Below are 12,293 nucleotides of genomic sequence, written 5' to 3'. Positions count from 1 at the left end.
CAGAGATGAAGAGAGTTGCATAATCACAGCCTGGACACTGATTAATGCATCACTACACTTGTGTGGAAGCTGTTCGTTTCAATATACTTGCCAGTCTAGCGTCCCCCAGACTTATAAGATGCTGCAGCAAACCTTCACAAATTACATAGCTCCCTCACTGAGACTGACCACAGACCCTGAATACTCCGTCAATCAGAAAAAAATATTTACCACAATTCTGTATATCGAAAATATCCCGACCCCTCTGCCAGTGGAGCACAGGAACCCCCCAGAAATTGTTACATCCCCAGATAGCACCCACTCCTGTCCCTTTAACAAATGTTACAATCAATATAGATGGGCGCCCGCCTTAGATGAGAATTTACAGTGCTCTGCAAACTAGCAAAGGTTCTTGATGTCAGATTAAAGTTATACTGTAGGATAAACATATTTATTTAAAAATGCTAAACAAAAAAGTTCTATAAATATAAAAAAACAGCCTGGATGTCTTCTCGTTCTTACGATAAACTTAATCCCTAAATTACTAACTTAATATTATTGACATGGCAGGTTATAAACTGATAGGAAATTGGATCTTAACCCCTGTATATTGAGCAATAAGCATAAATCTAAAGGAATCTTCCTTACCAATAAAGAGACACAATACCAAGGTCCACACTGGCATCATATCGAAAGAAAAATAATACATCAGTGAAATTAAGAAAGACAGCACTTGAGGCTATATGTATAATTTTTATTTTCAGTCTTTGTCCATGTAATTCACAGCAAGAAAGTCACAATGCAAAAGAGCTGGTCAGTGAAATTGCTTTAGGTGTTAAATAAGGCCTAATTCACCATCATATGCAGATTACACCGAAACTGCTAAAAAACGTAAAAATGCGACCGCAATTTAACAACCAATGGGGAGCAGCGACAGGGCAGAGGTGCAGCGTTATCGGGGTGGTAGAGAAGTGTCCGGATCATTTGGAGGAAGGCCATGGCAGCTACACGTGACGTCACCAAAACCAGCAGGCCCCTTGCCTGGCTTAACAGTTCAGTTGCTCAGCCAGGGGGCTACTGGTAACATGCTAGCGTCTACTATATAGCGAAGTGATCATATAATAGCAACATTTTGCTATTGCAGCACAGGGAGGAACCCTGAATGCAGAGCATCCTTGACCTTTGTTGGGTGGCCCACTGCATGCTGCTGATAACAGTTGTAGTTTTGTGAACATTCACAAAACTACAACTGATGCTGAATCAGGCCCATCGTTATGTGCAATGTGTTTGTACAATGGCACAGAAATAATGTTGCACTAGAAAGATAAAAAAGTGATGAGTGTAAAGCATTATATCTGTACATTCAAAGGATGAGCAGGTGCTTTGGAATCACAATCAATAGGCATATTTGGTTTCCTATATCTGAAAGGTTCTTTAGCTAAGAACACTTTAAAATGTCAAGTAAACATGACAAATACGTTATACCAACATCTTCCCTTTTTGGGCAGTATATTTTTCTTTCTTTAATAGACTAAATCAGTGGTTCCCAAACATTTTTAAATCATGGCACACAAGAGTATCATCATTATTTTCACGGCACCCGTAGAGCAAAAATTTCTAACACAGGAATTTAGAAGAAAATACAAAATTAATTAATTGTGTTTGTAAATCCGTCTTCGGGTCATTGATGTGGTGATGGACAGGATTCTTTCTGTTTGTCCACGTAGTGTATGATTTGCAGCCACCGGCCCTGGTTTTGCATGTTAGGCAGTCCATAAATAAGTTGAACTGATCCTGGACACCAATCCAAGGCACCCCTGCAAGTGCTCTAAGGCACCCCAGGGTGCCACGGTACACAGTTTGGGAACCACTGGACTAAATTCAAGCAATGGATATTGAAAGAAAATACAGAATTGCTTCATGTCATACAGTACTGTATAAGGATTCTGTTCTGGATAATTAGAGGGGCACCGGGTGGCTGATAGGAGTTCTGCCAAGGGGTACTGGTTGTACAAAAGTGCCCAGTACATTTAATAATCCAATCTGATTATTTATAAATTCAAATTCTAGATGCAAATTGTAATTGTGTTGATTTAACTTTGATTTAAATATGTAAAAAAATAACGGAATTAGAACTATTACATTTGAGGAATTTTGGTATACAGTATCAAATGTCCCTGCTTTCTCCTCACAACGTCTTTCACAATGAAACATAAACGTTAAAATGAATATTAAACACATGTAAACACTAGTTTATTCCTTAATTGATAATGTAACTTTTTATAATAGCAAGGAGGGTCTAAATCCTCATTATAACCTGAGGTTTGTTATTTGTAGCAGTCAATACAAAGGTGTAAAAGTAGTTTACAGTTGCGTCAGTAAGAGATTACACTGTTACTATCCATTGTGGTGAAGGGATGTGGAAAGGATCCTGACAGCAAGTACTTGGGTGAGGTTTTAGTTAGGGTTAGACACAAGGGAGAGGGTTAGTCTGTGGAGGGCGATTAGGCTTAGGCTGTCGAGAAGACAGGGTTAGCATGCTAGAGGGTGCTTAGCACATATAAGATGCCGTGCGGAACCTGGGACTCAGCATTAGGCATAAATCTCCTTGTAAGCCTGCCCCATACTCATTTATGTTTATTTGTGGAAAGTGTTGCTGCTGCTGCCTGAGGGCCTGATTTAGACCCACTCGCTACGCAGCATTCTTTCACTGTCTAGTGAGCGGGTAAGCACCGCCCCTTGGTATCATGCAAATGGATGTGTCTGAGAACAAATCCCCTTGCATGCTGCCGAAGGGAAGAGAAATCATTGAATAGTCGCCGACCATTGAATGATTTCTTTCACCTCCTGAAATAAAAGTCAGTGAAAACTGACTTTTATTTCCACTGCTGTTCACCGAAAAGGGGGCAGGCGCCCATAAAATGCTTAGCATTCCCCTGCTCCAGCCCCTGCTCACCTCTGCGAGTGTGATACTCGCAGAAGGTGTTCGCACAAGGGGTCTGCACATGTGCAAATACAAACATGCACAGATCCCCCACCATTGGAACGGGGCCGAATTCACACAGTTCCGATCAAACCTTAATCACCCACTAAGATTCATCAGGATGCTGATTGTGGGGATGCCACTGTCGGGATCCCAAATTTGTAATGTGCTTCTACAATGTGCTTCTAAAGATTGCTTCCCTTTGGAATGAGCGCTTCCTCACAGTTATTAGTTTATATGCTGTTGTTTATTGATCTTTGGATAGCCTTTTTGTTTTTTTCCCCCCCAAAAACATGTTCATGGTATAAATCATGTATTACACAATCCAAAATTATGTAAAACCCTGTAATATATCAATGATATATTGTCAGAAAAATGATCTACCCACAGTACAAGCATCAGATTCATCATCATAGGCATAGAAAGTACCATGGCCAATGTGTGGGCCTGCGGGTAAATTGGAGACAAACCACGCCTCCATGACCTTATGCCTGTGTCCACCTTTGGTGAGCAACACCCCTCTGATTCTACATACGGCCCCCAAAGGGGCATTGCTAATATCTTATGCAGGGATGGCGGACCATTGGCCCTCCAGCTCTTGTTGAACTCCACATACCAGCATGCCCTGCAACAGTTTTAGTATGGCCAAATAGTAAAACTGTAGCAGGGCATGCTGGGATGTGTATTTCAACAACAGCTGGAGGGCCGAAGGTTCCCCATCCCTGATCTAATGCATGGCCACACCCTCTAGTGTTGGAGCCTGCAGAAAACCGTGATGGTCCCATCACTGTGCCGTATAAGTGTACAAACCAAATGGGCCTCATTTTTCAACCAATACAAAAAAAACTTTGTTGAATAAATTGGCATGTGTTGTTAACCATCTTTTGTGAATAACGTTTTGTAGATATATTAGTTCTTTTTATTGTAATTTTTTTTTTTTTTATCCAGACCACTTTTAATTGTGACAGTCACTTAACATCCTTCCATGTTAATACTGTCCTTGCCTTGATTTATTTTGGAATATGCCGAGTAGTGAGAACGCTCCAGCGGCTGCTGTGACAAACCCAATGGCGCTTATAGCTCTGTTAGCCTGCATGAGAAGACAATACACGTAAAGGATACATTAATATATCAGTGTAAAAATAACCAATGTCAATACAAGAGCTATCCCCAGAATCATTCCTTGTACTGCATGACTGGTGCATCCCTATCACACCCTGAATGGCTGCGGCTATCAGTAAATATAGGTTAGAATGGATTGTGCTATTATGGCAGTTGCCATAACTAATAAAGGGAATAATGGCTACAGTATGCATGTCTTATGAGTCAGTGTGAATGTCCTGTTCCAGTCTGCTGGAGCCCCTCCCAGCCAGCGCTCGCCAGGAGACATTCTGGCGGGTGCTGGAGCTGAATGAGAGGGGCTCCAGCTATATCTGAAGTTACTCCATATTTCTAGAATGTTCCTGGGGCACATACTGGGGCAATGCTGTACAATACAGTCATATAAGAGGAGCATGTTGTGCCCAGCATGGGAAGACAGGATGTGCTGGATAGAAACACAGAGAGCTCTCCCTATAGTGATTATTGAATAATACTGTATATGTAAAGAATATTATTGCTATTAAAAGAATCCTGCTTCAAGCTAAGCACAATTTTGCTGCCAGAAGAAAGCCTGCTAGTTTAACCCAATATAAATAGAGCTAATGCTTTACATGAATGGATACTTTATACATTTCCCTTATCACACAAAACCAGAATCCCAACACATTCCCATGAGTGGTTTCACCCTACTCCTTTCCCTACCTCGCCACTCCTGCAGCCTAACCCTATCCTCCCCCCTCCGAAAGGCCGATCATAACCTCCCCCTCCCGCAGCCTAACCCTAGCCTAAACCCCAACCCCTAAACTCCCCCTTCCCAGCCTAAACCCCAACCCCTGTACTGAACTCCGGGATCTGCGGGAATTCTGAAAGTCAGGATCCTGCTGTCAGGCTTCTGCCTGTCTGTAAACCAATAATCCAACTTTAGTCTGTGCTAAAATACTGTCTGCATCTAACACTATTTTGTATTGTCCCCTTGTGGAGAGAGAAGCCATAAGCCGGGTGTCCACATTCCCAGAAAGACTTCTATCTTGTAAATGTGCCTCAGCAGGGGCAAAGCTATGAGCTGATGACAAATAGCATTGGGTCCCACTTCAAAAGCTGCAACCAATCAGGCCATGACAGGCTTGGATGGTCACACTACAGGTCACACGACAGCACAGTTGTAGTGGGACTAAGGCCACAGCATGGTCAACAAGGAGCTATAGGATAGTCAGACTGGAAAGCAGCCCAGACTATTGGTGTTATAGATCACATTTAAGTAGGCACAGTTTTGATTTTCATTTTTTTAATTATTTTCTGTTTTTGAATTCCACATGTTGATGATGATGATGATAACTGGAGTCACTAATAATGTGTATGTTCATGCAGATGTATACAGATGGAGTCACTCTCAGAATCGCCAGCCGCCCGGCCCCACCATCCATTGGAAGGAGACGCTCCCCGCTCTCGTCCACCGCCGGTCCCCGCTGCCTCTCCTTACCCCCCCCCCCTTAACCCTGCCCGTCTCCCTGAAGCAAATACGGGCAGGATTTCCGCCGCCGAGTGACTGGGATGCATGTGCTTGTGAGACGCTCACGCGTTCCAGTCTGCTGGTGCCCCTCCCAGCCAGCGCTCGCTAGGAGACATTCTGGCGGGTGCTGGAGCTGAATGAGAGGGGCTCCATATGTATGTGCCGAGTATATATTCATCTCTAATATCTATGTGCCCTATGTACAGCACTACGAACTACTTGTGGCACCTTATAAATAAAATGTAATAATAATAACTTTTATTCACTAGGTGACAAGCTCACTTCGGACCTGAGAGTGGCATGTCCTATTCAAACCCTACATTGCTGTGTATTATAAGTCAGTGCGGGCTACAGTATTTACCCTACACCCTTTGCAGTGCAGAATAGTTCGTACAGGTGAAAAGTTACCTGTTTTGTATTTTGCTGTGTCCCAACTGAGAATAAGCCCCTTAATTATGTTCTAATTAAATACAAAAGAACATGATCTGATACGCCTTACCTGATCTGACACACCTTCTCCATAACGTAGCAATGTCACAAAATGCTCACAGTTATTTCCCAGAAGGTCATAATATATTTCTTGGCCAATAAGAATTTCTGCCCGCCGGATAATTTCTTCAGCTGGGAGTGGGGTGTATTTATCATCATACTTGTTGTTCACTTTGTAAGTATCATTCCCCACGACGTCCTTTAGGAGCTGCATCTTCACAAGAGCCTTTCTGCTGAAGACAGACTTTGCACTTGAAAATGAAGCAGCAGTCGTCTCCTCTGTTGAAATCCACCCAAAAAAAATCTTCACATAAAATATATTGTTTAAGTCAAATAAAAGTTGAAAACACTAACATTTTAGGTAGTTATTCAATTAAGTGCCGTTTTTTAGGCTAGCCGAAAAAAAAATTGGTATGAATTAAAGACGTTTTTACCCATTTTGGAGAAAGATTTTGCCCATGCTTTTTATTTGGGTGGGCCGAGACTTGCCAGGCAAAAAAATGGCAATGACTCGCTAGTAAGTTTTCACCCATATTGTTTCACTTTTTTTTTTATCATACCGGCATGGGCAAAAACTGACCGCAAAACGTGCAAAACCGCCCAGTGAAATCACTAAAACACTGGATCCATGGCAAATTTTTTGATTCACGTGGTTTTCGTCTCTGCCAGATTTTTGACCCGGGCAAAAAACTGGCACGGAGATTAAATAGAGCAAATCTAATTTGCCCTAAAAACGGGTGAAAACTGCAGGTTTTTTTTTCGCCTGGCTAAAAATTTGGCATGGATTAAATACTGCCAATATGTCTAATTATATAGATGTCTTACCCATTGGAGCAACATTAATGACATATCCATCACCCAGGTACAGGGCCCAGTGTTGATATGCCGGTCGAAATATTTCAATCAGGTCCCCAGGCTGGAGATTATCTGGAACCTCTTCACTTTTATTGTCACTTGAAGCCATCTACAAGCAGATGAAAATAAATGTTATTGAAGGTTTTATATAATTATACATATTCCTTTTTAATTAACCATCAGATTGAAATGGGGGAGAAAAGCAGCAGAACAACACTATCATGAATATGGTTATCCTTTGTTTATCTTACTATAAAACCCCTACTACCATACTCACTCCTACAAGGTACAGCCCTTCCATTGTATTTTGCAGGGGTTTCAGGTACAACCTGTGGTAAACTGAAATAGCTGTCAGTCTACCACAGCATTACAGTTTTGGCAACTGCTGGTCAGGAGTTGTATTCGCAATGATAAAACATGTAAGTGGAATGCTAAGTTCCATATCTTGTTGGTAGTTATTAATTACTTGGGGGGACAATTGAGAAACTATCATAGGTGTGCGCAGCCCTTTTTCTTAGGGGGTGCACCATTGGAGGGGCGTGTCTGTCACGCCTACTGGCCGTATCTATCACATCCTACTGGGCGTGTCTATCAGCGCTTATTGGGCATCAATGCAAACTAAATAGAAGGTGACTTAATTATGTATATGCACTTCAGAATGAACCATTCCCACACACATACTAGAAACAGGGACAGTGCACACCGAAGGCGTGCTGCAAAAATATACACTGTAATGCCCATTACATATAATGCCACACACTGTAAAGCCCATTACACATAGGGGGAAATTTACTTATATGGATTCGTAAAAAATAGGTGTATTCGTAGGCAGAAATACACCTATTTTTTACACATTTGTATTTTCGAGATTTACTATCCCAAAAATACAACAATTCGTATTCCTAAAGATGGGACATTCGTATTTGTATTTACAAATACGAATGTCTACACCATCGATAGGATACGACAGGAATCACCATTCAAAAGAATGGTGGTTCCTGATTTACTAAGCAGCCGTACTGATAATAGGGCTGCTAATTAGTGTAAAACAGGCACGAAAATACGACAGGAAAATACACCTTGATTGTCCTGTCGTATTTGCTTTAAGCCTGCACGGATCAGTCAGATCCGTGCAGGCTTTAGTGTGTAAAAAAAAATGGAAAAATAAATAATAATAAAAAAAAAACAGCGTGGGGTCACCCCCACAGCTGTAACCAGCACCAGGCTGAAAGAGCCGGGCCGGTAATTAAAAATCAGGGAACCCGGCAAATAGGGGTTCCCCGATTTTTAACAACCAGCCCCAGGCTCCAGGTCCGGGGCTGGTTCCCAAAATACGGGGGACAAAATGACTAGGGGTCCCCCGTATTTTAAGAACCAGCCCCAGGCACATCAAGCCAGCAGGGTAATGTCACAGCCGGGGGACACTTATTATATAAGGTCTGAATGAATTCTGGCCAATCAGGAGCTGACTTTCTTGGCTCCTGATTGGCCACTAGGCGGCCAATAGAATTCATTCTGAGTAGAGACGCAGAGGAGGAAGGATCTCTGACAGTCTGCAGCGGGGAGTTGCCGGAGTCGCCGGCAGCTTGAAGAAGAAGCAAGAAGATGGAAGAAGAAGGAAGAAGCCCTGGATTACATCGGATCAAGCCTGAAGAACTTCCATGGAGGACCTGGGTGAGTTGGATTTTCTTCCACAGGTCCACCATGGATTTCTTCGGACCCGGACCCGGACGACCAGACGCCGACATGGATAATCGACATGCAGAAGAATGCTGACATGGATCCGGAACCAGGACAAAGCACCGGACCAAGACTCTGGGACCTACCTACGGGATCAAGATAGGTAAGAATCAGTGTGTGTGTAATGTATGTATTAAACTTTTATTTTTCAGGTGTCAGTGTGTATTTATTTAACTATTTTTTTTACTGTGGAACTACAAGACCAAGCGGGCCCTTTAATTGTGGTTCTCCAAGTCCCAGCTTGCGGGGGAGGCTTGCTGGGACTCATAGTTCCACAGTTTAAAACAATAGTTTATTCTTCTATTTTTTTACACCAAGATCAGCCCGGTGGCCACCGCACAGGGCCACCGGAGACAGCATCAGGCTTCAGCCTGGTCAGGTAAGTCCTGGAGGGGGGACCCCTTTATTGGGGGGGTCCCCACTCCCCCAGGGCCCTTGGCCAGGCTGACTGTTCGGTAGGGTTAATGCTTTGGCCGGGGGGACTTGTATAAAAAGTCTCCCCCCGGCTGTGGCATTACCCTGCTGGCTGGTTTGGCCTGGGGCTGGTTCTTAAAATACGGAGGGGACCCCTAGTCATTTTGTCCCCCGTATTTTGGGAACCAGCCCCGGACCTGGAGCCTGGGGCTGGTTGTTAAAAATCGGGGAACCCTTATTTGTTGGGTTCCCTGATTTTTAATTACCGGCCCCGGCTCTTTCAGCCTGGTGCTGGTTACAGCTGTGGGGGGGACCCCACGCTGTTTTTTTTTAAATATTTATTTATTTTTTCTATTTTTTTTTACACACTGCAGCCTGCACGGATCTGACTGATCCGTGCAGACTGCCTGAAAAATTCGTATTAGCGGGGCCGTATATACGGCCAGCTAATATGAATTCCTACGACATCGGAGGGTTACAAAGCAGTCCCTATATGACTGCTTTGTAAATTCCCCTCTGGAACACGACTTTGCATACGACTGAAACAGTCGTATGCAGTCGTAGGGAAAATACTAATACGAAAAACTAGGTTTTTCATATTAGTAAATTTCCCCCATAATGTCACACACCATAATGCCCATCACATATTATGCCACACACCATAATATCCATTACACATTATGCTAGGGTTGCCAAATTTTTGGAAAATATGGACAATAGGGACAGTGCGCGCCAAAAATTTACACCATAATGGCTATTTTAGTCGCACACCCATTATACACGTTATACCAAACACTGTAATGCCCATTACACGTTGCTCCTCACACCATGATGCCCATTACACATTGGGCCTCACCCCGTGGTGCCCCTTACAAGTTACACCTCACACACTGATGTTTATTACACATTATGACAAACACTGTGATGCCCCTTACACGTTTCGCCTAAGACCATGATGCCCATTACGCCTCAGACCGTGATGCCTATTACATATTATGCCACATTAGTGCTGCTTACCTACATGCTCGTTGCTAGGAGTTACAGGCTTGATATCAGGGGATTTCATGCTCGTTGCCATGTGGGATTTCATGCTTTTTTCCCTAGGGGGATTACATGCTCATTGCCCGGGAGGGATTACATGCTACTTGCCCAGGGGAATTACTTGCTCATTGCCTAGCGGGGATCATGTGCTCATTGCTCAGCGAGGGATTACGTCCTCATTGCCCAGAGGAAATTACATGCTCATTGCCCATCAGGGGATTACGTGCTCTTTGCTCAGCGAGGGATTACGTGCTCATTGCTCAGGGGAGATGCAGTGCCCTGGGAGGCGCAGTCGTAGTAAAAATCACGGCCCTGGAAATATGTATCAGAGGACGATCATTTAAGCCGGACTTGATGGGATTATCTGAAAAATTGGTACTTGTTTCCTAGCACGGCGCCCACGATTTTCATTTTATGCCATTATTCCGATCGCATTGCATGCGAACAGATCGCAAGCAATCAGACCTGATTTTTTAATTGTACAGGAACCCTGATGGGTGATTACTATGTTAAATGCACCCCCATTGTTAATGCCACCCCCACTATGAATGACAACCCGAAGCGTGGCGAGCGGCGGCAGTACGCGTCCTCTGACAATTTCATACCCCCACTATCCACGTTGGCGTGGTTGACTTTATATTGTGTGTCAAGCGCAGCGAGCCACCTAGCCCGAAGCGAGGCGAGCTCAGCGAACCCCGCGAGGGGACACGGATTACTTCACATATATTCCGCGTCCCTTCGAGGGGTTCGCTGCGTTTGCCACGCTTCGGGCTCGGTGGCTCGCCACACTATATGAAATCAACTCCACGCCGACGTGGATAGTGGGGGTATGAAAAAGTCAGAGGACGTGTACCGCCGACCCTCGCGGGCTCACTGCGCTCGCCACGCTTCGGGTTGGCGTCAATAGTGGGGGTGGCGTTAACAATGGGGGTGCATTTAACATAGTAATCACACATCAAGGTTCCTGTACAATTAAAAATCACATAGAATCACATGCCATTGTAATGGCTTGCGATGCGATATAAAAATTGTACAGTGCGGGTCTTAAAACCCGAAAATCGGGTCTCATCGCATCCCATCGCATACCTTAATTAGTGGTTTGCGATGGCATACGATGGGCGCCGTGCTAGGAAACAAGTACCGAAAAATCTACTGTGCAGCCAAGGAAATATCTAATTCAATCTAGTTGTGTACAATGTACCATTAATGTTTTTTGAATTCGATATCTAATGCAAAAGAACAGATCTAATGAAAAATCGAATGGAAAGATCTAATGCTAATAGAAAATCGAATCTAACATGGAATCAAAAGCAAATCGATGTGTGTGTACAGGGCTTTAGTAATAAGAGGCAACTGGAGCAGCCAAATGTGCCCAAAGGTCAGCACAATATAATGCTACAGTCATACAATAGATGCTATTGTATTTTTTAGGTCAATACCTAAGCTTAGGGATCAGTGCTGATAAACACATTCCTCTTTTTTTATGCTAAGTACTAAATGTAGCACATTTATAATTTTGACAATTTAATTGTTTCACTAGAAAGAATTTAGCAGCAGAATTTAGTTATGATGTTATTAACAAACAAATGTCCATGATCTTCTGTCTGCATCCAAAGATGTAACATCAGATCAACATCATGGGGGAAATTTACTAAGATGTGTTTTCTACTTCACATGTGAGGTTGCTATGGGCAACCAATCAGATCCTGTCTACTATCTTCTAGAGCCGGCATGTCCAACGTTGGCCCTCCAGATGTTGTGAAACTACACATCCCAGCATGCTTTGCAATAGTTTTAGCATTCTCTAATAGCAAAACTGTGGCAAAGCATGCTGGGATGTGTAGTTTCACCACATCTGGAGGGCCAACGTTGGACATGCACAGTATGAATGGAAGTCACTGGCAGGAGCATAGCAGTATATGTTGGTACATATAGTGGAAACAACAAGAGGTGTCTCACACACAGCGCTCTGTGTATAACCTTAATATAATGAAAAGATATCTCAGATTCAGTTGAGATATAATATTGATATGATGTTATTGCACCCCAGGAAGATGGCCCTACTTTAAGTTGCTGTAGCGGTATAATTTAAGACCTACAGAGAGCGCTGCAATAACTTCAGCAGCCCTGTAGGAAAACGTCTATTTTGACGTCATTTCCCTATGCGCTCCACTAGCCGGA

The 12,293-nt window shown here is 43.4% G+C and overlaps 1 protein-coding gene across 2 annotated transcripts in view; it reads right to left on the bottom strand.

Moving 5' to 3' along the window:
- Positions 1-712: 712 nt before the first annotated feature.
- The window catches only part of PLAAT1 (phospholipase A and acyltransferase 1), a 32,560-nt gene continuing 20,979 nt past the window's right edge, over positions 713-12,293 (bottom strand). Inside the window, exons 2-4 of one of the 2 annotated variants that reach the window (XM_083177560.1) lie at positions 6,888-7,026; positions 6,073-6,366; positions 713-4,052 (exon numbers count right to left, since the gene is read on the bottom strand). In XM_083177560.1, coding sequence (XP_083033686.1) covers positions 3,951-4,052; positions 6,073-6,366; positions 6,888-6,917 — 426 coding nt within the window. In that variant the 5' untranslated portion in view covers positions 6,918-7,026 and the 3' untranslated portion in view covers positions 713-3,950. The remainder of the gene's footprint in view (positions 4,053-6,072; positions 6,367-6,887; positions 7,027-12,293) is intronic. The other variant, XM_083177559.1, reaches the window with a different exon arrangement.

This window comes from Crinia signifera, chromosome 3 (assembly GCF_055691185.1).
Source record: "Crinia signifera chromosome 3, ASM5569118v1, whole genome shotgun sequence".
In the NCBI taxonomy this organism is placed as follows: Eukaryota; Metazoa; Chordata; class Amphibia; order Anura; family Myobatrachidae; genus Crinia; species Crinia signifera.
The sequence above is the reverse complement of the archived record's forward strand: the minus strand, read 5'-3'. Positions and strand labels throughout refer to the sequence as shown.